General features: G+C 49.1%; 1 protein-coding gene across 1 annotated transcript in view; it reads right to left on the reverse strand.

Annotated features, from left to right (window-relative positions):
• ATP13A1 (ATPase 13A1) overlaps nucleotides 1–24629 on the reverse strand; it is a 547512-nt gene that overhangs the window by 36109 nt on the left and 486774 nt on the right. The window contains exon 25 of the mRNA XM_069604021.1: nucleotides 807–950. Within this exon, the coding sequence (XP_069460122.1) occupies nucleotides 807–950 (144 nt within the window). The remainder of the gene's footprint in view (nucleotides 1–806; nucleotides 951–24629) is intronic.

Genomic DNA, 24629 nt, shown 5'->3' on the forward strand with positions numbered 1-24629 from the left:
ATGTGGAATACCTTAGACAGAATGTTCAGAATAAGAAGGAGCTCATGTAGGAAAAGGTACAATATGCTCAATATGGCGAAGAGGGAAACGTATAGGAAGGCGAGCTAGCAAGTGACACAAAATGCTGTGTCATACCCAAGACCAAGAGCAGGTTCTGGGGTCTGCAAAAGGTGGTGAGGGTGTTTTAAGATGCTATGGTAACTGATGATGCAAAATCCGTAATAAGGGGAGGGTGGCCGGAATGGTATGCTTACAGAAGGAAGGTAGTCCTGTTCAATGCAAGTTGTGAAGGGGGGGGGGTGTTATGTGGTAGACGGATTATGCATGATTTTCTTGTTATTCAGGTCCGTCTTTCAGGAACACAAGGCTCAAGAGAATACCCAGGAGTGTGTGCTTATGGGAGGTTGGTGGGATTCTGAAAGAAGGTGGTTGAAGGAGGCAGCCTAGGTGCCACTGACCTATGCTTGATCTGCCTGTATCCATGAAAGAAAGCCAGAGTTATCTTACTATTCTGGGCTTTTGAATCTTCTATCACAGCACTATAAATGAAATGATGCCCAAGCAGTGGTTGTCCGTTTCTGTGTTGTCCTGTTCGTTGCCGGAATTTTACTTATCGTTTTTTAATAATAGTCATATGCATGGATGCTTAATTCTCACTGGTGAACAGTAGGAGTGGGTCTAACCATATAGACTTTCAGGGTTGTATTCAACTATTATGTACCCTTTGAGGATGGACAACACTTCAAACAACCATTTCCATTTACATGTGTACCATTTCCCCAATAGAGCAGGCCAGTTTATCTTACCTCCATGGGAATATCCACCAGGCCAAACTGTTCGTTGAATTCTGGTGACGATCCAGACAAAAGTCCCACAATAGCAAGTCCTGAAAGTATAATACTCCACAGCAATGGCTTGTTCTCTCTTAGACTTTCCATGAATGGATGGCCCTGAAATAGTGAAAGCATGTCAGCACCGAGCTGCAATAATTAGACATTCACATCAATCATTGTGCATCAGGACTCATACCCATGATAGGTGATGTAAAGACGCAGATGCCTAGGTTATATGGGAAATTGCTGCTCAGAGGGTATCTATGCTATCAATCACATTCAAACTGTGGGTGGTCACCCCATCGCTGGTGGGCTGCCTCTTGCAACTTTCGCAGGGGTCTTTGTGGGCTTTCCATCTCCAGGTGTGGTTTCATGTATGAATCCAGACACCATTCACGAACGGGTCTCATATGGATCTGGCATTAGTAGCTCTTGCTCTCCGAGGACGGCAATAGCCAAGGCCATATATGACAACTTCTGTATCCTACTCTTTCCGTCGAAAGAAACAAGTTCTAGGTGTTGGACTTGGTACTGAAATGTTACTTACGAAGACATTTTGCACCTTGGATCGGATTAAGAATCGCATGAAATGCATAGTTCACCGTCTAGTAACTGTCGTAGTATTACACCTTTTTTTTTTTAATCAAACAAAACCTCCTATAACATTCCTATGATAATTATTGTGTGTTTGCTACCCACAATCCTTCTAGTCAACCAGAGTATACATTTGTAAAGCATGTGTACATTAAACATCATATCCTTTTATTTAATATTCAACTTAGGTAGTCTTAACTGCAAACATTTTAATTATCCATCTTGCACACTGCAGACTCAAACTTACAAATTGCAACAACCAACCTTTTCCATTGCAAAAACGTGATCAACCTATATATTCAACTTCATGCATCAGGGTTCAAGAATAACACCTTATCTTAAAACATGGTGAAATCACAATTCAAAGCTTCAGCGTTTTCATGATTTCCATTTCATCAAAATGTGTACCAGCAAAATATCACACGAGAGCATAAAAAGGAAGAATTGTCAAAGACCAAGAAAAATATTAATTACAAAATTCTGGGAGATATTTGTAGTGCAAATTCAGCAGATGATTTCCCACTCCACTATAGCTTAAACATGGCATAAGTAAAAACCATTGACAATTACACTAAGATGGGGGCGCTGTTGCGCGATGGCAAAGGGCGGACGTATCTGCCGGCAGCTCCATAGGAGCTGAGGCATCTTGATTAATATCCTGCCTCTCTGTCCACTTGTCCGTTTGAAAATCCACGTCTGATGGAAATCACACCTGATTGAGCACAGAATGTTATAACACCGGCCGAAATCGAGATGGGAGAACCTTCCCTGCGGTGCGCTGCGTCGGCCGCATAATCCGCTATTTTGTCATCCACCTGCGGGATTGTGCTACCCTGCCTCTGAGGACGGATTGGTGGGCATCCTGTGGTCCGTGTGCCAGATGTATGGAATGTGACACATCTTAGCCCAAATCCTGGTAACATACGGGAGGACGACGAGAAGGGCATCTGTCTGATGAGAAACGGAACCGCACAACTACATCGGGAAGGAGGATCAAGCCAGCCCGCCGAGGCACTGGGCCTGGAGGCGCTGTGACGCCAAACCGTCTGGCACCGCCGGGATAGAAGGATCCGGAGATACTGCTCATTTGACAACCCTCAACCACATCGGGACAACCCCAGAGACAAGACAATGCACAACGCCTGATCCCGGGTCAGTGAACGAAGGAACAAGAAGACCAACTGGATGGCAGAGTTCAAGATTCTGATTACCTATGGACACGGACCCCGTAACCACACTTGCGCCCGCAAGACAAGAACCTCCCGCCCGGGGTTGAGATGAGTCACAGGTTTCCAGTGCAATCCGTGCTCCGCTGCTGCAGTTGGATCCCGGTAGTGAACAGCTGTGGAGTCGATGGAGGACCCGGATACGCTAACAAAGAGCATCTAAGGACACTCCGGTAAGTATCCCTACGAACTGTGGCAAGGGCTGCTGCAGTGTGCTGGGAGAGGAGGCTAGGCCTGGGTGAGGAACGGTGTATAGCACCTAGCATATTACGCTCAGGAGGCACGCTGCACTTGACGGGACATGCCGCGCACCAACTGTGTTTCGTGACCGGGCTTCTCAAACTGAGCCGAAGGCTGAACGTGGCTCTGAAAGACATTTGCCTGGTTATAATTGGAAGCCTGAACCCGGACAGCGGCGGAACTATGTGAACCTCATTTGACTCTGCACCAGACTGACTGGGAATATAACACAAACACATTCCTCATCTACCTCTAATAGTCACACACTCCCTTACATGTGCACGGGATGCTCCATAGGAAATTAACCTCCCCAGAGTCTAAATAGATGCCCACGCAGGTATCGCGTAAAGAACAGCAGTCAAGGGCCTCCACACAGAGCAAAATGGAGCAGTATGCGACAGCTGCCACTGCTCATACTGCTGAACAAGCACCACAATGCGAGGCTGCGGTACTGGAAGAAAACCTCTCCCTTAAAGATGTGATGGCCGCCATAGCTGGCTCCCGCTCCTCCATGGAAAGGAAAATGGACGGCATCAGTGCAGTGGTCTCGCTTCTGCGCCAGGATCTTCAGAAACTGTCCTCTTATCGGAGAGGCAGAATGTCACATTTCTGGGACAGAGGAAGGCCTCCACACAATGGAACAGCAAATGTTGAGGGCACTGGCGCGTATGAAGACGATGGAAGACCGCATCGACAGAGGGCAGGTCGCAGTGTAACAATGTGTGCATCCTGGGTCTACTCGAAAAGGCGGAGGGGCCAAATATGGAGCTCTTTCTCGAACAGTGGCTGGCTAATATATTTGCACCCAAGACCACCTCTAAAAAAAATTCCCATCGAAAGAGCTCATTGTATGCCATCAGACGGCCTATCCCAGGTGCACCACCACACATGCTTATCGCCTAACTGCTAAATGATAGGGATTGCGATGCACTGCTACACATGGCCCGAGCAAAGTGGTTAATTACCTACAATGGATCCCAGATTTTTTTCCCCGGATTACACCAGGGATGTGCAACGCGCCAGACAATCCTTTGACCAACTCAAAATACGCTTGCACTCCATCAATGTTAAATATGGCCTGCTATTTCCGGCACAGCTGAAGACGGACCACAAGGGTACCATGCTACATTTTACTGACCCTCGTGAAGCTTGGAAATGGGCCGATTTGCACGTGGAAGGCTACTGGGTGGCAAAAAAGAACAAGGAAAACAACAAACCTGGGTCCAGTCCCGCCCGGGACGGACCCCTCTTCTGGAACAATTGATGGAGGTGCAGGACCCAACCCTCGCTGCTCCTGCAGGCAACACCTAAGTGAAATAGAGCAGACAAATTTGGAGTGATGCGGACGCTGCTAGCAGATGCTCGCCTACCAGTGGGCAGAGGAATACACATACTCTGTAACCGATAAACTGTGGAGCTGCCGGGAACCTGACAGCCACTATGCAACTCAACACACCCTCCCAAGTTTGTTTCATTTGCACGATTTCTCTGTTTAATCATAGATGCACCATAGATTAATTTGGGCATAATATGTTCTAAGTTCTAACACTGGCAGCCGGCTATTTTGGCTATCACTGAATGTTCGGGCGACAGATACTTGAGGTTGGGTTGGAGGATGATCGTTGGGATAGCTCTTGTTTTCATGTAAATTTGACTGAACCAACCACACATTCACATACCACTAGGCATACAGATAAGATAATCCCTATGTACCACTGGAAACGCAGCAACACCCTTGCTACCGGGCCAGAAATGGCTAGCAATAAACAAAGCTCTCTTAAACTCCTTACATGGAACGTTAACTGCCTGGGTTCTGGGATCAAGCGACCCCTAGTTACCCAATTCCTTAATAAGCCTTTGCCTGATATGGTCCTCCTCACCGAGACACACCCGACTGTCACAGCATGCACCCTCTTTCGTAGACCAAATCACGGCACAGAGGTTCACACAGGCTTCACAATGGGCTCTAGAGGGTCTTGATTTAACTACACAAACTACTTCCCTGCACTCTAACCTTGGTAGAACAGGATCCCAGAGGTAGATTTGGGCTATTACAAGGCCCAATATGGGGAGAATCCATTGGGATACTTGCGGTATATGCGCCCCCCCCAACGAACTGCAGAACCACTCGATAACATAATACCCATAATTACAAATCATCGACCAGACCCATGTGATTTAAATGATGTCATGGATGTGACGCTAGACTGCACACATACGAGGGAGGAACCACCAAGCATGCACGAAACTACCGCTACTTAGGAATACAAGTGACAACAGATCCCTCAGAATATCTCGCCAATAACCTATACCCAGTTACTGCACGGTTTGCGGCTGATGTCCAACACTGGACACTGCTTCCACTGACCTTGGTGGGAAGGGCAGCCCTTTTCAAAATGCTAGCACTTCCACACTTCTTATACATCTTACAAAACGCCCCTCAGAGCATTCCAAACTTGGAATTTCACAAAATAGAGAGAATGCTGAGAGGTCTGGTTTGGGGAGGAGGGGCACCCACAGATTGCCCTTCACACGTTACAACGCTCTGTTTGGGAGGGCGGGGGGCTGTCAGAATCGGGTTACCACAATGATGATCATTAACGATCTCCTTCATGGCAACCGCGGAATTCATGGGACTACAGAATATGTCACCATTCATGTGCCTATATCAACCCCTTGGAAGTTTTCACCCCACCAGGACGACAAATATTGCACTGGTCTCGAGAGAAGCCCACAGACATATTGGTTGGGGGAAGAAGCTGACTCCGGTATAACCCTTATGGAGGAACGATAATCTCCCCGATATAGACAAACTGCCGATCTGGCCAGCATGGTTGGAGGCCGGAGTGGTCACAATAGGGGCCATGCTCACAGAGGGAGTAATCACCCCCTTTGAAGAACTAAGACCAGATATGCTCTACCAAACACAGAACATTACTATCTCCAGCTTATCCGCTCACTGTAAATGCATCTTCCTGCACTGTCAAATATGCCACAATGTACACCATTGGAACGGAATATTCCTTTGGAACAGATAACCACCAAGTTCTATAATGTATAATGTCATAACCGCGTTTGGAACACTAGAGCGGTCTAACCTTAAAGCGAAATGGGAGGTGGATGTATGACCATTGACCCAGAGGACTGGATATTAGCACTAATGTTCCCACGTGAAACGGCAATCTCCAGTAGATTGCGTCTGATACAACTCAAGATCCTGCACAGTGTACTCTATCCCAGAGTTGCGCTGCATCGATGGAACAGGGCCACTAACCCAAACTGTCTCTGCCGTCACAGGGAAGATGGCACGTTCATTCATATCCTGTGGGAATTCCCTCAAATACAACGCTTCTGGCAGCAAAGCTGTGACAAATTAACAAGAGTCCTGGTGCAAGAAGTACCACTGGACCCCATAATGCTGCCGTTAGGAATTGGTGGGAAAGGATTCACTACTCGCTGTGAGAAGCATTTCCTGTCCACAACGACAGCACTAGCTAAACTCAACATTGCGAAATTGTGGGGATCCCATGAATGTCCCCTGTTCCAACAATGGGTCGCTGATGTAGACATTTGCATGGCCATGGAACAGTGAATAAACACGGCAAGAGGGTGCCCCCGAGAATCTGGTGCAAATGGGAAGAAGGGAATTTTACTATTCTAGGGAATCAGATGGACAGGGCGGGTTCGGTATGCCAAAGTGGGATTATTATTGATACGTAATGAAGGGAATCTCTTATGGTTTATGACTGTAAAATCAATAAAATGTTATATTAAAAAAAATACATTACCTTAAGACAGAGGTAATCAAACTGTGGGGCGCGCCCCCTCCTGCCCCCCAGGGGAGTGTGGCCGCATCCCAAGGGGTTGGGGGGGGGCGAGAGCCCAGCATGAAATGTAAAAAAAATATATATATATTTTTAAATTGGAGGAAATGGGAGGGGGCAGCTCACATGGTCAGACTGGACCATAAAACGGTCTTAGGCACCAGTGAAAAAATGGCCAGCAGTTGCAAATGGATATTCAGTCCTTTAGTCACAGACTGTTTGAATAGTACCCAAGGGGATGTTTTTTGTTCAAATGTAAACAAATTGTGATATTTAAAGAATATTTATTGAGCAACAATGGTCAAAACTACTAGCTGCATAATGAAGTAACTCCTCAAACTGGCACACAATGGCCAAAAAAGTGGCCCATTTGGACGGGCCTACACTAGCATTTTTGGTACGGTCATCGCCCTATTGCCCTATAGTCCAGTCCAAGCCTGCCGGCTCATCCATAATGGGTGAGGGGGTATCCACCCACTGGCCAACTCACCCATTATGGAGGAGCCGAGGAGCCAGCCCAGTGAAACACTGAGCACTCCCTCAGCTAATTTTTGCAGCTGAGGGAGTGCGCCTGGGCTGGCTGAACTGTCAAAGGGAAACACTGTTTGCCTTTGACAGTTCATTTCCCCAGCCGCACATGATCACTGAGCCATGCAACGCTAGGGGCGTTTTGCTTCGCCAGCCTTGCACAGCTCATTGGAAATGCTGGCTGGGGCACTGCATGTATGTATGTATGTGCGAGGGGGTGCTCCTGCGCCTCCTCGCACATACGGGCAGAGCAACCTGGAGCGGGGCATTTTAGAACAACGCGCAGGCCCCTGCAGAAAGTACGTTTATGGTTATTTATTTTTTATTTAAATATGTGTATGGATGTGTGTATGCTTGTGTTATGGGACTGTGGTGGGAGCAGGATGGGTGGCAGCACTGGGATAGTGTTGGGAGTACGGTGGGGAGAGACTAGGGTCTGTACTGGGAGTAGGGTGCGGTGACGGCACGCATAAGTTCATAGTGATTTCTACATACTGTCCATCTGGCACTTCTTGGGGGACCCGGCCTGCCCAAACTTTGCTCGGGGGGGCAATTTAGTAGTCCACAGCATGTTTTAACAGCAGTATCGTTTTACTGATTCCTTGTATTCAAATTAAGTATAACATTGATCACAATTCACGTTGGCACTTAAATAGAAGAAACATCAATTTAATTGTTCTTGTGTGTGTTAAGGTTGGCTTTGGTTATTAGCGCATCCAAGACCAAATAGAAATTGAATATAGTGTTGATACTTCCTCTTGGTTGCTGAGCACTATAGGGTAAGCAGAGTGCTGAGAAACCCTTTGGCTAGAGACCAAACAGAAAACAGCTACAGCACACATTTATATAAATGAATGTAATCAGCATTACAATTAAACACACACATTCTTGGACTTACATAAGTGAGTCACCACTTCCATATTGTTCACACTCACTTTGACAAATACTAATCCTCCCAAATAAAGTACATAATATCCTGTCTTCTGTACAAAATAGTACTATTGATACCCACTTATATTATCATATACAACAGTAGTTAACTATATACTCCACAGTGGAGTATACATACAATATCAGGACACCATTTTACAAATATATTGTATTGTTATGGTAAACTAACTTTATTATACTTATTAGATGATGCAGACACATCAATGACATTTTACGCACATATGGTAACCCTCACTGGTATGATATCATTTGGCATTTATTACGCGCCTATACACAAGTGTTTCGAGGTGCGACGAGGCAAGGGAGGGAAGACAGAATGATCTTACTAGGCTAGGTGTCATTCAGATTGTGCAAGTGCATGATAAGGGGGAAGGGGAAAAGTGGGAAGGGGAATGGAGAGGGGAAAGTGCAGTACATGGGAGAGGGGAAAGTGCAGTACAAGGGAATAAATAAATAAGAAATAACGGCCGGAAGGTGGCAAGGTCAAGGTAAGAGCAGACATAAGTGCTGGTGGGGGACTGTAGGGATACAGAGTACAGTCCCCAGGTGCGGGGGTTTCCAGGGAGGCAGTGCAGGCGTGCAAATGGCGGGGCCTGGGCCCAAGGTCACAAAGGGTGGCCAGGTAGCCCGTGCAGTTTCAGCCAGGAATTCAGCAGGGGAGAGGGGGAGAGAAAGCAGAAGCAAAGAGGAAGGTTTTGAAGTGCTTCCGGAACCGGAGATGGTTCTCCTCAAGTTTCGGGGAGGCAGGAAGGCTGTTCCAGAGGGAGGACCGTGACGAGGAGAGAGATCTACCACCAACTTGTTGCTTGGAGAAGCGACGGACCCTGAGGGATTTGGAGGCGGATGAGCAAAGAGCTTGAGAAGGAAAATATCTGGGAAGAGAGAGTTGAAGGTATTGCGGCCCCCGGCCTTGTGGAGGATCTATGTGATCACTGTGCCGCCCGCAACTGCGACGCCAAAAATGCCGACGGCAGTTACAGCGCGGTGCAGTAATCATATGGATCACTGTGCCCGCTTCTCCTGGCTTGCATTACCCCTTCCCACCCCACTTACCTTTAGGGTGGCACACTTATGTGTTGTCAGCTCTTCCCACTAACGCGAGTTGGAGTGGATGCCGCAAGGTGCTTTTTTTTACGTGTCCCCGCTTTCCGAAATGGTAAGCGGGGGACACCCCCGCAACTAGAAGTGTACCCAATTGCATTTAGAAGGTGCGCCCAATAGCCTCTCTGATAAGGTTGAATTTAGAATTGTTCCCACTTGCATTTAGAAGTGTACCCAATTGCATTTAGAAGTTGCGCCCAATAGCCTCTCTGCGAAAGCTGAATTTAGAATTGTTCCCACTTGCATTTAGAAGTATACCCAATTGCATTTGAAGTTGCACCCAATAGCCTCTCTGAGAAAGTTTAATTTAGAATTGTCCCCACTTGCATTTAGAAGTATACCCAATTGCATTTGAAGTTGCACCCAATAGCCTCTCTGAGAAAGTTTAATTTAGAAGTGTTAGGGAGAATTCTCTGTTTAGGCTGAATTTCCCTACCTAGTGAGTCCCCCAGCAGCTTTGCTGGATTTCTGGGGTTTCTTTTTTTCTCCTGCCAAGAGTGAGACTCTTTTACCCTCACTCTTGGACATGTTGAAGTGTGTTTTCTTGGTTAAACCTTGTGTTGAATGGGCTATGGGGTCTTTTACTCCATAGGGCCTCATGTAGTTTTGTGATGTGGGTTACACAGCACCCTCTGTGCCGTGACCCAGGGGTGTCCTAGGGACTCCCCAACATAGACTCCATACCCTGGGACTGACTACTGTCTCCCAGGGCATGTAAAGTCACCAAAGACTTTGCTAGTCTTGAATCCTGAACAGAACCAGTACAAACCATCATATTGTGGACGTACTGGCTGGGGCAATTCGATTGCCCCAGGGTCTGTTAGTCGAGGGGGCACGTCTCCGTCCCCCCTGATCGAGTTTTGGCTGGTGGCAGTGGAAACTACTTTTTATATTCGACCGCGAATATTTCCCTATGGGATTTCCCATTGTTTTAGGCTAACACATTTAATTATTTATTTACGGTAGCCTTAAACATACCGCCGGTTTATATATTTATTATTATAACTCCGGTTGGGACTTTTTGCCAAAACTTGATTCAAAAATGGCGTTGGCGTTCGCCTCTGTAACTCTGACCCAAAGTGGAGCCCTTTGTTCCACTTTTGGCGGGCTTCTCCACAGAAGCCCTCCAAAGTGGTGCCACTCTGTCTGGGGTACTTAGGAGGGGTGGAGGGGGATTTAGGCACCCTGGACTGAGTTACCTTGGTAACTCAAGTCGCACTCCGTCCTGATTGGCCCAAGTGGTGAGCCGGCCGGCTCACCACTTAGCATGTTTGAGTGACAGCTAGGCTGGGTGAATGGGGGTTTGCTGCATAAAAGCAGAGCTTTGGGGACTGGAACTTCAGAAGTCGCCACAGGACCAAGAATCCGACGAGGGAAGAGCTGAGCCGACCTGCTTCGACGACACCACCCGGTGGAGCCCTGCTGAACCGTCTCACCACTTTTCCCGACGACCGAGGAGAACTCTTAACGGAGTGGCTCCTTCCCTTGACTGGTGGGGACAACCAGTTTTCACCTTCTTTCCGCTTCTCGAGGTATCTCGTGGCCGCCTTGCCAGTGCCAAGCACCCCGGCAACCGGAACCCCACCACTTTTACCCCAACCACGAAAGTCGGTACAACCCTTTAACCGGAGGACTCCGCGGCTGGTTTCTTCCCGGGCAGTGCAACGACCCTCTTCTTCTGCTCTTCAGCGAGAACTTCTTCTCCCCTGACCGACGTCGAGCCTTGCTGCCACTGCCTGGAACAACTGCCACCGCTGGAGGATCCTTTCCGCTTAAGGTACCGTGTTCCGCCTGGCTTCCCTTGCCACCGACTGTACGGGGTAGATTTAGCCCCCGGCTTTCGAACCTGGGAGTGCCTGGAACACCCTGGCTAAACTTTCTAAGCCACTCTAAACTCTTTCTAACTCTTTGCAAGACTTTGAATCCCTAATAACAGTGTGATCTTGGGCACATTTTCGCTCCGGCTACTCTAAGAGTGGGCCCTGCCTAGTGACTTTTGCTCACCTGTGACTTTGTGCTTCTTTGAGCCTATTGCAAGTGTTCTGGACCTTAGAGTGGTGTGTTTAACCCATTTCTGTTTCTTTTTTATCCCTTTCTTGAACCTACTAGAGTGTCATCTAACGTTAAGCGCTCACCTCTGTTTTAATTATGTGGTGTTAACCTAGAGTTGTCTAGATAGGAGTAAGGGTTGAAACTGCTTTCATTATAACTGTGTTTGAAGTGTTTTTACTATATCTTGCTAGAGTGATTTCAACTTATGTGTGTTTGATAAATAAATAACTATATACTTTTGAAACCAAGCTCTGGTCAGTGTTTGCTTGTGCTATTGTGCCTGGGTACATATTGTGTATACTTTGCATACTGCCTAACTCTTCTTGAGGGAAGTCTGACTGCTCAGCCACAGCTACCAGGTAAATCTGGGTGGTGCAGACTGCTACCAAGTGGGTTTACTGCTATACCTGTAGTCTTAAATCTTTTGCAGTGGTCCCCAAGGGAACTGCACAGGTTTCTGCCTAACAAGAAGTGTACCCACTTGCATTTAGAAGTGTACCCAATTGCATTTAGAAGTGTACCCAATTGCATTTAGAAGCTGTGCCCAATAGCCTCTCTGAGAAAGTTGAATTTAGAAGTGTACCCAATTGCATTTGAAGTTGCACCCAATAGCCTCTCTGAGAAAGTTAAATTTAGAATTTGTTCCCACTTGCATTTAGAAGCGTACCCAATTGCACTTAGAAAAACATACATCATACCACACCCCACGCTTACTCTCTCCCTTACACCACCACTCAACTAGAACACAGAGATACTATGACACCATTCGGTATAACTGTTCTCATATCTACATCTCCCGCTCACTCCTCATCACTCTAAATAAACATTGCTGGTTTCACACCCCCCAGCCAGGCGTTCTCCTCAGGCCTAACGCAGCCACACTCGTTCTGGATAAAGCCGGCCAGAGCGAACACATACTCCTGATCTCTCAATCACCACACCTACCGCTAAGAAGCAGCTACCACTTGAACTCTGCACCAGCTGCACACATACCTGGTGCGCACACGCACCTTTTGGACTCTCTCTACTCTCTCTACTGACCCGAACTTCGGTTCCCAAGGGCGTTCAACCTACCAGCGCCTTCAGACCATACCAATGGTATATAAGGCGCTATATAAATGCAAAATAACAATAACAATAACTCCCGACCCCCATTACTGTGCCCAGGAAGAGCAGGGGACACCCCCGCAACCCCTGCTCTGCTTGGGCACAGTAAATGTCACCCTCATTTTGTGCGCCTCCAAAGTCACATTGACTGTGGGGGCGCACAAATGAGGGCGACATTTTTGTATGATACCCTTGTGGACAATGTAGAGGGTTTTGTACTTAATCCTTGTAGCCACTGGGATCCAGTGCAGAGATTTCAGTCCTGGAGAGATACGATCCCTGGGCTTGAGGCCAAGGACAAGTCTCGCAGTCATGTTCTGGATAAATTGCAGAGGGCGGAGAGTAGAGGCAGGCAGATTTAGATCGAGGCTGTTGCAATAGTCCAGCCTAGAGAGAACCAGGCCTCTGGAGACGGTGAGCTTCTGGGGGAAGGAGAGGAAAGGAAGAATACCTCTGAGGAGGTGCAGCTGGTAGTGTGACTTCTTAGAGACGTCACAGATGTGAGGCGAGGAGGAGTGTGGAGTCGAAGATGACCCTGAGTTTTTAGCCTTTCAGGTGGGAGCAGGAAGAGGGCCAAGAGAGGCCGGCCAGAGAGCTGCAGGGAAGGAGGGAGTGGGTGGGTGTGTCAATGAGTAAAATCTCAGTCTTACTGGCATTAAGGCAGAGGTCATTGGCGGCACACCACTCCTGGATCGCAGCCAGTCGGAGATGAGGGAAGGTGCGGAGGAGGCCTAGGGTAGCCTGAAAATGAGCTATCATCCGCATAGCACTGAAAGTTGGGGCAGAGAGCGGCGATGCGGTTGGCAAGGAGTGCCAGGTATTGGTTGAAAAGCCAGAGAGCAAGGTTAGATCCCTGGGGGACACCACAGGTAGAGAAAAAGATATCTGAGGAAGGACCCGAGTTGGACCTGGGATGGTCATTCAGAGAGGAAAGATGTCAGCCACGCCAGAGCCTGGCCAGTGATACCTAGGTTATCACGGAGATGGTTGAGCAGGATGGCATGGTTGACAGTGTCAAAGGCAGAAGAGAGATCAAGCAAGTTGAGGACACACGGGGTGTTGGAGTAGGGGTTGGAGAGCAGGTCTTCACGGATGTTCAGGAGAGCAGTTTCCGTGCTCTGGCAGCTCTGAAGCCAGACTGAAGGTCATGAAGACAACCAACAGATTTGGTGTGTAGATTAAGCTGGGAGATGGCCAGTTTCTCCAGGAGCTTGCCCAGGAAGGGAGTGATGGAGATTGGGCGATAGTTAGCAAGGCAGGAGGGGTCGGCAGAGGGTTTAAGAAGATGCACAAGAGGGTGCACAAGGGAGTGCTTCAGGGGGGATGGGAAGACTCCAGTGGCAAAGGAGTGATTGCAGAAATCAGCCAGGGCAAAAGCCAGGGAGTCGATATGGTCCTTGATAGCTTGAGGAACAGGGGAGAACCTGTTTTGACAAGACTTTCATAGATCGGAATTGTCTAGAAACCTTGTCTGCCGAGAAAAGGGGAAAGGCAGAGAAGGAGGGAGGGGGGTGGCTGCAGAAGGGCCAGGGAAGGAGCAGGGAATGGAAGGAGGGAGGCGATAGGAGGAGAGTGAGGACAGGATGTCTTGAGTTTTAGAAATGAAGTGAGAAGCCAGTGCCGTGCAGAGGGCCTGGGAAGGTACAGGAGAGGTAGAGACTGTGGTAGGATTGGCCAGTTCCTTACGGATTTTAAAGAGTTCAGCTGAGTTGTTAGATGCCGCAGAGATGCGGGCTTGGGTATCAGCTCTCTTCTTGGTGAGGACGGAGACCCGGTATTGCCTTTGCAGCAGGCCAGTTTGTCAGAGGATGAACATGAAGCATGCCATTTCCTCTCGGCCACCCTGCACTTGCGTTTTAGGGTGACAAGATCTGAGTCATACCAGGAGTTACACTTGAGGCAGGAATCCACTCTGGGAAGATCAGAGCTACACCGCCTCCAGAGCGGTTAGACCTGGGCGCTGAGAGGATCTTGTAGCCGTCAGGTCAGAGCGTGTCAAAGCTAGTGACAGAGCTGGCCGTGACCCATGTCTCAGTGAGACTGAGGACATCAAGGTCAAGTTCTTCCAGAAGGCGGCAGATGTCAGAGGAGTGTTTGAGAGCAGAACGAGAGTTAAGAGTGGCAATATGGAGAAGGTTGCCATCCTTCAAGGACTTCCGGGGAGGGGTACAGATCAGAGGTATTCCCTTCGGAGGTGTAGAGGGAGGAGAGAGGGCGGGAGAAGGTAAGGTAGCCTTTGCAGGCGGAGGTAGTCAAGTTAAGGCGTATTTGGTTTTGAGACAAATATGCTCCAACTCTTAGGTTTGGCTTGAACTATCCAAAAGGTGTAGTAGCTATGTTCGAGTAGCCAGGCTTAGTCTAGGAGGGAATAGGGCTGTAGTCGAGTACAAAGACCTTTGAGTACACTTAGTCAAGGAAATACATACACACTGTAGTTATATAAAACTAGGATTGTTATATACAAACACGTTTCACTCAAAAGTCAGATGGTGGCACTGGGGGACTGTGACCCATGGATGGCAGAACAAAGGAAGGCAGGTGCTGTCAAAGTTGTCAAATTCAGAGATGATGCTTTTCATAGCAAGTAACTAAATTGGATTTGAAGGGTTAATGGGTAATAGGTAGGCCACCTGAAGGATTTATGCCTCTAGGACCGATGTCCTTAAGCATGTGAGAACACGGTTGGGTTGTCCACCCCAACGTGACGAACAGCGATGATAGCCTCTCGGATTTGGGTCTCTGGCCTTGGTGGCTGGAGGGAGAACATTTGGCGGGAGCACACAGTCAGACTCACCAACAGGTATGCCCAGCAGACTATCTTCACAGCATTTGGGTGTTTGACACAGGCTTTGTAGCAGCAACGGTTGTCAACAGACAGACTTTCTTCCTTCTCTCGGTCCCAGACTCGTCTGAGGGGGCTTGTATTATCAGGATCGAGTCTCTGTAGGCCCAGACAGATGACCATGATTTTGCAGCCGGAACCGCGCTGGAACAGACGATGCACCGCAGCAGTGCCAGAGGTATTCGGGTATTGCAGGCCTGGAAGGTCGCAGCACTTCAAGGGATGGCTCAAACCGTAGCTGGTCTCGAGACTGGTTAGGCCCACCAGTCCAAGGGAGGAAGCCGTCCGGTCTGAATCTTCCTGGTCGCACAGTGAGGGCTTGAGCAGCAACAGTCACTCAATCGGCTTTGGCGGTCACTGGCGGTAGCTGCAGACTTCCTCCTCTTCTTTTGAATGGCTCTACCAGTGGTTCACTCTGGGCTTCAGCATCGAAACCCTTGTCTTTTATGCAGGAACCCAGTCAATCAGCATGCATGCAACATTCAAACCTTGGGTGGTGGCTGTCCCGGGGGCACCCAGGCACCCAGTCAGAACTGGGTCTAAACAGACCTACTGGAGGACAAAGACATGAGGAGTTTCGGTGTCTTGCCAGACACACTGGCGCCCTCGGGCGGTATTCTCAATGGGTGCCCGAAGACAAAGGAGTGAGCAGGACTTCCCCCTTCTAGGTTAGCAGAGTAAGGCTCAAAAAAGGGCAAGCCATCGCGAGTTGGCAAACAAAGAAGAAGGGCACCATTTTAGGTCAATGGTGTCCCTTGCAGCAACAGCAATCTGCGTGTAAAATTCACAAAAGTTGGTAGAAAATATCCACTGCTACCAGCCACCCAGATAGACTTGCCACTGTAACTTGAAAGTTACAGGAAAAGTGAGAAAAGGGATACAATGTGTCCCCTCAGCACTCCACCTAAGGTGATGTGTGCTGATCTCACAAAAGAAAAGCATAGGTAGAATAACACACATACCCCTATCCTGGTAACATTAAGTTAGCACAGGAAAATAAAAGACAACCAAGTAGGGAAGCTCAAGGTGCTTCCAGCAACACTGCACAGAAGGTGCTGTGTGCTGCAATGCAGAAAATGCAGATACCATAAAAAGATGGAGGAAAACGGACTCCAAGAGAAACACAAAGGAGTTCTCAGAGCCAGAAAAGAACGACTGAGTGATGTAAAAGGTTTCACACTCACTCAGGAGAGTCAGACACAAATCATCCAGTCAGCCATTAAAAAGTGTTGGGCTACTCACCCAGTGGCTAGAATTACACACAAGATGGAAATTCTACTTAACAGTATGGTCTACATTGACTTTTCACAATTCTTGTTTAACTACATTTAGACCATTGCAAAGTAGGCCTGATATATCCCTATTAGCCTCTTAAAAATTAAGGTCTCTAGGATAATTCCTATTTTGGTTCTTAATGGCACAATTAGGTTTATGCACAAGCATTTTTCATTCATTTCATACGCATGTAGATCTCTATCAAGTCAAACAAGTACTTAGCACATAATACACATCATACAATGCAGCGAATTTATGAAAATAGTAAATTGCCAGATAGGCAACCAACAAAGGGGGTTTGGGCAGGTAGCCTAACAAATCAGTTAAAATTCCCTAGGGCCTGCACACATTAGTACAGCGACCTAAATATACAACCTAGCCCTATTATATATATTATAAGTTACTCACTGTAGTGACTAAAGTACTCTTAGTCCATAGTCCCCTTTTCTCCATACAGCATGGGTTGTCCCTTCCAAGGGAGGGGCGACGACCTTTTTCACCAGAAAAAACCTTCCCGTTTAAATTTAGAGGAGCGCAGGGGTGCGGCCGAGGCAGCATGCACTGCCCCGACTCCGCCCTCCGGCGCCACACCTCAGTTCCCATTGACGCGTCCACAATAGAAATAACATTGCCTAGTGACACCAGTATTATTAGGGGGGAAGTTGGTGGGACGTATGGAGGAAAGGGGACTACGGAATAAGGGAATAGTTTCTTACCTGTAACTCCATTTCTCCAGCATTGGTATCTTTCATGGATTCACATGCTTAGAATATTCCCCGTCGTCAGGCTGGGAATCCCCGGTACATTATATAGACCCTTTCCCGTAGGAAACCTTTTTCGACGCTTATGCGTCCTATCCACCTCGTTTTGTGTCATGCGTGCCCGCGCCGTCAGGACGCCATGATATAAATACAGGACCCGCCTCCGCGCTCCCTCAGATTTCGGCCCCCAAAGTAGTGGGGGAACCAGTTTGCATGGCCAGGGGAGGCAGGCGGGCGCATGTGAATCCATGAAAGATACCAATGCTGGAGAAATGGAGTTACAGGTAAGAAACTATTCCCTTCTCCAGCATTGGATCTTTCATGGATTCACATGCTTAGAATAGATTACATAGCAGTACCATCCCGAAAAGAGGAGGCGTGCATGCAAACTCACATACTTTCCTCACAATGCCCGTTCCCTATGGTCGTGTACCCATAAGCAATTGTTAACATAGAAAATGAACAATATTCAGTCATAATTGCAACAAGATCTAACCCCTCAACCGGGGCTTATCTTATTGGAATAGGTGTCGAAGCACCGCCTGTCCCATCCGAGTATCTTCGGCATGTTGTTGTGACAGGCAGTAATGGCGGGTAAAAGTGTGTGTAGCCGCCCAGGTAGCCGCCATGCAGATGTCCCCCAGAGGGACTCCAGACCACAGCGCCGTCGACGATGCCGCCGCTCTAGTTGAATGAGCTCTTGGGCGTCGCAGAAGAGGCTTCCCAGCCTTGGAATGGCAGTACGAAATGGTAGACGATACCCATCTTGACAGTCCTTGCTTTGAAATGGCTTTGCCTTTAGCACCCAAACCATAGGCCACGAACAATTGCCTCGTTTCCCTGAAAGGTTGCGTGCGATGAAGATAAAACTTGAGAGCCCTTTTCACGTCTAATGTGTGTAACGTGCGCTCCGCTCCCGAGCATGGCTCTGGAAAAAACGTAGGTAAGACAATAGAGGAATGTTTATGGAACACTGAAGGAGCTTTCGGTATGAACTGTGGGTTAGTGGCAAGGACCACCTTGTTCTTGAAAAATCTTAAGTATGGTGGGTCTACCATTAGAGCTTGGATTTCCGAAATACGTCGGGCTGAAGTGATGGCCACCAGGAAGGCCAATTTCCACGACAAAAACTTTAGAGACGATGATGACATTGGTTCAAAAGGAGGTTTCATAAGAGACGCTAACACCAGATTGAGGCTCCACACCGGAGGAAATCTCTTCTTGGGAGGGAAACTCCTGAACAAACCTTTAAGGAAGTGCTTAATCAGGCGGTCGCTGAATAATGGTGCGGAATGCCGTTGACGCGTAAACCTGGAGATGGCGGCCAGGTGTACTTTTATCGACGACACCGATAAACCCTTTTGAGCTAAGAACAGCAAGTATGGAAGGAGCTGTTCCGGCGTAATCGACTGCGGAACCAAACCTGGTTGATCCACACACCACTGACAGAAACTTCTCCATTTGTACGAGTATGAAGTGTTTGTGGAAGGTGCTCTTGCCGCTTGCAGAATACGACGACACTCCTCCGGAATCGTTAGCTGACCAAATTCGGCGAAGTCAGGAGCCAGGCCGTCAACTTGAGGCTGTCCGGGTCGTGATGCCAAACGGTACCCTCCTGTCGAGACAGAAGGTTGGGGATCTTCCTGAACCTCATTGGCTCCGCTGCCGCTATGTGCAGCAGGTCTGAAAACCACACCTGTCTGGCCTAATACGGGGCCACCAGAATCATCCGACATGGTTACTTGAGGATCCATTGCAACGTCCTCCGGATAAGAGGAAATGGAAGGAATGCGTACAGGAATTTGTTCGTCCATGGGAAGGAGAACGCATCCCCCAGTGAGCCCTGTTGAGGCCATCTGCTTGCATACTGCAGGCATTTTTTGTTGTCCTTCGTCGCGAACAGATCGTTGGAAGGATGTCCCCACTTCTTGAATACATGTTGTAGTTGCTGGTCGTTCAGCACCCATTCGTGAACTTCGTTCATTTCCCTGCTGAGGGCATCTGCCTCCACATTTCTCACACCTGGCAGGTGGAACGCCAAGATTAGCATGTTGTGTTGCAGGGCCCAATGCCAGATTTTCTGTGCCTCCCTCGACAGGGACCTGGAACGTGTTCCTCCTTGTTTCCTGAGGTAAAACATTGTAGTCGTGTTGTCCGTCATGACACGCACCACGGAGTCTCTCAGTTGAGGGAGAAAAGATTTTAGAGCCCACCGCACTGCCCTCAGTTCTATCAGGTTGATATGCAGGGAGGACTCTTGTAACGACCACCGGCCTTGTACCTGTAACGTATCCAGATGAGCTCCCCATCCGCTCAGCGATGCATCCGTCACCACCGTCTTCTGGAACTCCGGTTCCACCAGAGGCATTCCTTTCGTTAAATGAGTAGAGACTCTCCACCAACAGAGTGCTTGTACCAGTTGTTCGTCGATGACCAGTCTGTCGGACCAGCGACCTTGGCTCTGCGCCCAACGATCCGCTAGAAATTCCTGGCAAGGCCTCATAAACAGACGGCAGTTGTTTATCAACGGAATGCAGGATGACATGGTCCCTAGCAGGGACATGTATTTGCGCACCAACACCCTGGTACCGCATCTCCATTCCGACGCCTTGCTTTGTAGCTTCTGTATTCTTTCGCTGGATGGTCTTACAAGGCTTGTGTGCGTATGAAACTCCGCTCCTAGAAAGACCAAGGTCCTCGAAGGCTCTACTGAGGACTTGCTGAAGTTTATCGCGAAGCCCAGTTCCTGTAAGAGGCACATCGTGGCCCCCAGACTGTTTCGTGTTTGTTCCATGGACGAACCTCTGACCAGCCAGTCGTCTAGATCGGAATAGACATGGTGACCGTCCTTCCTTAAATGGGCCGCTATAGGGGCCAAACACTTGGTGAACGTCCTGGGGGAGGACTTGAGACCGAACGGGAGGACCTTGAACTGAAAATGCTTTCGCCCGACGACGAACCTTAAATATCTCCTGTGTCGTGGACGTATTGGGATATGAAAATATGCATCTTGAAGGTCTAGCGACGACAGATAATCCATGGGTTGCACTAACCTGATAACCTCCGGGAGCTTTAGCATTTTGAATTTTGAGCTCTTTAGCCATTTGTTGAGTACCCTCAGGTCGAGAATGGGTCTCCATTTTCCATTTGGCTTCTTGACAACGAAGAACCGGGAATAAACCCCTTTTCCTTCCTGTGTCACAGGAACCCGTTCTACCGCTCCTTTTCGCAGCATAAGTGCCACCTCTTGTCTTAGAACTCGAAGGTGGGGCTGGGTCGAAAACACTGGTGGAAGACTTGGAGGCTTGTTTTTGAATTGCAGCGCATGACCCCTGAGAATCGTGTCCAGAACCCATCGATCTGTGGTGATGCATTTCCATTGGTCGATATGATGAGACTCGACCACCCAGGAGGTTCCGAAGGCCGTCATTGGTTGCTGGTTTGCTTGTCCTTCGTCGACGATGGACCCGAGCCGCGTCGTCTGGAGGCTTGATAATCTCTGCCTCTACGTGCCGACTGGGATGCCCGTCTGTAACCTTGTAAGGAGTATGAGGGCCTGTTAAACCCACGGTCCCTAGAGGCTCCAAAGCGGGAGTTTCCGGAAGCACCCCTGAAGGGGCGAAAAGAGCGAAAACCTTTACCTGTCTGGAGGGCGCCGAGAGACCTAGCGGTATCCGTGTCTTCCTTCATCCCCTTCAAGGCTTCATCTACCTTGTCTCCAAACAGATGTTCTCCTTCACATGGCATGTCTAGGACCTTGTACTGGACTTCAGGTCTAAAAGTAGTACATTTGAGCCACGCTTGTCGACATAGAACTACACCATGATTGATTTGTTTGAACCCAGACTCTGCTAGGTCCACCGCAATATTAATTGCATAGTTCGAGGCCTCCTCACCATCTCGTACTAGCAGCATGGCTGCTTTTCGATGTTCTTCCGGCAGATGTTCTAGTATAGGGGCTAGTTTATGCCACATCTCCCGATCATATCGTGATACAATCGCCAAGGAGTTGGCTGCTCTTACCGTCGTGGCGCCGGCTGAGAGCACCTTTTTTCCAAAGGCGTCCTGCCTCCTGGCCTCGCTTTCTGGTGGGGTTGAACATTTTTGCTGTACTCTGGCCTTCCTAGCCGCCGCCGCCGAAACCACAGAGTCTGACAGAGGCTGTGATGTTAGGCATTTTGGAGTGGACTCCGGAGCTTTAAACTTTTTCTCTGTACGCCCCTTAATAGCCGGTTCCGAGAACGGATGACGCATCGTCTTGAGGCCTTCTTGCCACACGTGGTCCAGGATTGGGATGGCAAATACCGATTTTCTCCTTTGACCCATGTGATCAAAAAGAAAACAGTCTTTCTTTTGCTCCTCAGGAATTAAGCCGAACTCGGAACACGCTTTTCCCATCATTGCATGGAAGGCTCCCACATCATCCGGAGGAGATGGTTGTGCCTGGCTCCTCGTAGACTCTACCTCTACATCCGAATTCCATGTTGGGTCTCTCGACGGTGACAGGGAAATGTCCGACCCTGAGTCACCTCGTATAGAATCGGACTCCGATAGCTCACCCTCCTCCTGCGCTCGAGGACGATCCTTCACCACCTGGGAGGCCGACGGGCTTTTGGTCGTCGAGTGAGCTGCTTGAGCTTGTTCGTCGACGGAAGGTGCAGAAAATATCGACGATGAAGTGCCAGGCTGAGGGATCTGCGTATCCAGACGCTGCAGGAGCTTCTGAAGTGTATTAAGCACATCCAGAGACAAAACCGTCTGGGGGTCAGCTACGTCGAGGATAGAGGGACCACACCCGCACTCGTCGTCGACGTATTGGAAGGCCGTAAGCCCAAGTCCGACGGCTGCATAACCATGCCACATTCTCCTTCCACCGACGACACCGACAAGGCCGTGTCTGGCTGCAGTAGGACCTCGGGGGAGGCCGGGTCGCAGACCTCCGGCTGCCAGGCCATAGATTGAGTCACCGTCGACGAAGGAATCCCCACCGCTGCTGCCTGAATAGTAATAGGCATCGTCAGCGACACCGGGGTCGACGGGCAAGTAGCCGGCACCGAGGCTTTAGACTTCGTAGCTGATTTCGTTGCCGACTTCCCTGCCGAAGCGTCTCTACTCACGGAAGACCTAGGACGGTCCCCTGAGGAGGATTTTGATGCCACTTGCCTCTCCGTCTTAGAGGATGAGGAGGACTTTTTGTGTGATGAGGAAGACCCAGCATGCTTCCCCTTATGCTTGTCCGCAGGGCATTTTTCGACGGGCCGCACCTTTTTCGAGGGAGGTTCCGACTTGCTCCTGGAGGCCGTGGAGCCAACTTCTGATGCCGGATAGGCACCCGCTCTGTCATTAAGCCAGTCGACCAACCTTCTTTTCCGGTCTTTAAGGGTTTTTTGGGAGAAACCCTGGCATATCTCGCATGTATCCGCCGTGTGGTGCGGGTGGAGACAGTAGAAGCGACAATACAACCTAATTTCAATTAGCAGTAACCACGAGGATCCCACTACTTTGAAAGACGGTTGAAATCTGAGGGAGCGCGGGGGCGGGTCCGGTATTTATATCATGGCGTCTTGACGGCGCGGGCACGCATGATACAAAACGAGGTGGATAGGACGCATAAGCGTCGAAAAAGTTTTCCTACGGGAAAGGGTCTATATAATGTACCGGGGATTCCCAGCCTGACGACGGGGAATATTCTAAGCATGTGAATCCATGAAAGATCCAATGCTGGAGAAGTATGTTAGTCACTACAGTGAGTAACTTATAATTGCTCTTACGTCCCGTCCCCTTTCCTCCATACTGCATGGGCGATTACAACTGAATGTAGCCCCAGGGTGGAGAGGAGACCCTCCTTAAGCAAATAGGTTCCTGAAAACCACCTGTCTGAAAGCCACATCCGCTCTTGAGCCGGCATCCAAACAGTAATGCTTGCAGAAAGCCGAGGGAGTGGCCCAAGTGGGCGCCCTGCTTATGACTTGCCAAGGGACATGGCGCTGGAATGCGATTGCAGTTGCCTTGGCCCTGACAGCGTGGGCATGCATAATGGCCGGAAGAGGGATATGGAGGCCTTGGAAGCCTGATAGCCAGGTCTTGAGCCTCCAAAGGTGACAAACAGGGCATCTGATTTGTGAGAGCCCTTGGTCCTGTCCAAGTAGAACTTCAGGGCATGCATGACATCCAGGCAGTCCTTAGGATCGGCAAAAAACATAGGAAGAACCATTTCCTTGTTCAAGTGGAAAGCAGATGGCACATTGAGCAGAAATGCTGGGTGTGTCCGCGACCAGCGCCTGGATTTCGCTGACTCTACAAGCCGAGGTGAGGCCGACCAGTAAGGCTGTATTGATGGTGACCAGCCTGATGTCTGTGGACGCCACTGGTTCAAATGGTTTGTACGCCACGGCGCCCAATAATATGTTAAGATCCCACACGGGGTGCAGCCTCTTGATGGGCGGGTAGAGCCTTGCGAGCCCTGTCAAATGATTGACGATAGGGTTGGAGGAGGAGAAGAAGAAGAAGAAGAAGATCCCCCCCTCCTCAGAGGTCCTGTAAGTCCAGATGGCTGCAAGGTATGTACGACAGGTTGAGGAATGGGTGAAGGAGGACTCAGATACGGCACGCTCGTTGGGTTCTCTCCAGAGTGGTAAGCCCTTTCGTTCCTTTCGTCCCTTTAGAGGAGCATCTGGGAACTCAAGATTCTCAGCAACCAGGGATCGATCCTTTGGTAGATCAGCGTATCCTTCCCAAGGATATAAACGCGCCTCTCAGACCTCAAGCCGGCGAAGAAACTTCCAATCTTCCAAGAGACGACCAACTTATTCGTCGTCGACGAGCAAACAGAAAGACCAGCAATGACGGGAAGCGTACCGTTCTGGGAGGAAGAGTGTCAAGCTGCGTCGAGGAATGGGAATCCATCACAACAGATCAGTGGGTTTTGGACACTGTGAGGTACGGACATTCCCTACTATTCAAATGCAAACCTCCAAAATGTCCACCTATACGTGGCAGATTCGGGCTTTAAACAAATAAATAACGGAGTTGTGCTAAGACGCCAGGCTTGGCTTAAATGCACCAACTTCAGACCCGAAGTACAGTATAAAATTTTGGTCCACCTGGACCCCCGAGTGGGCGAGGTGCGCTGAGAAGGAGAGCATGTCGTCCAAAGTACATGCCAGGGGGGTCGATTTCCTTGGAGTCTGCCCAGTGGCAGAACCTGGTCCATTTACTTTTATATTGGGCCCTGGTAGCTTTGCTCCTTGCGCCCTGTAGGATTTCCAGATTAGCCTGGGAGAGGCCGAGGTGCC

This window comes from Ambystoma mexicanum, chromosome 3q (genome assembly GCF_040938575.1).
Source record: "Ambystoma mexicanum isolate Mex_15411 chromosome 3q, UKY_AmexF1_1, whole genome shotgun sequence".
Taxonomy (NCBI): Eukaryota; Metazoa; Chordata; class Amphibia; order Caudata; family Ambystomatidae; genus Ambystoma; species Ambystoma mexicanum.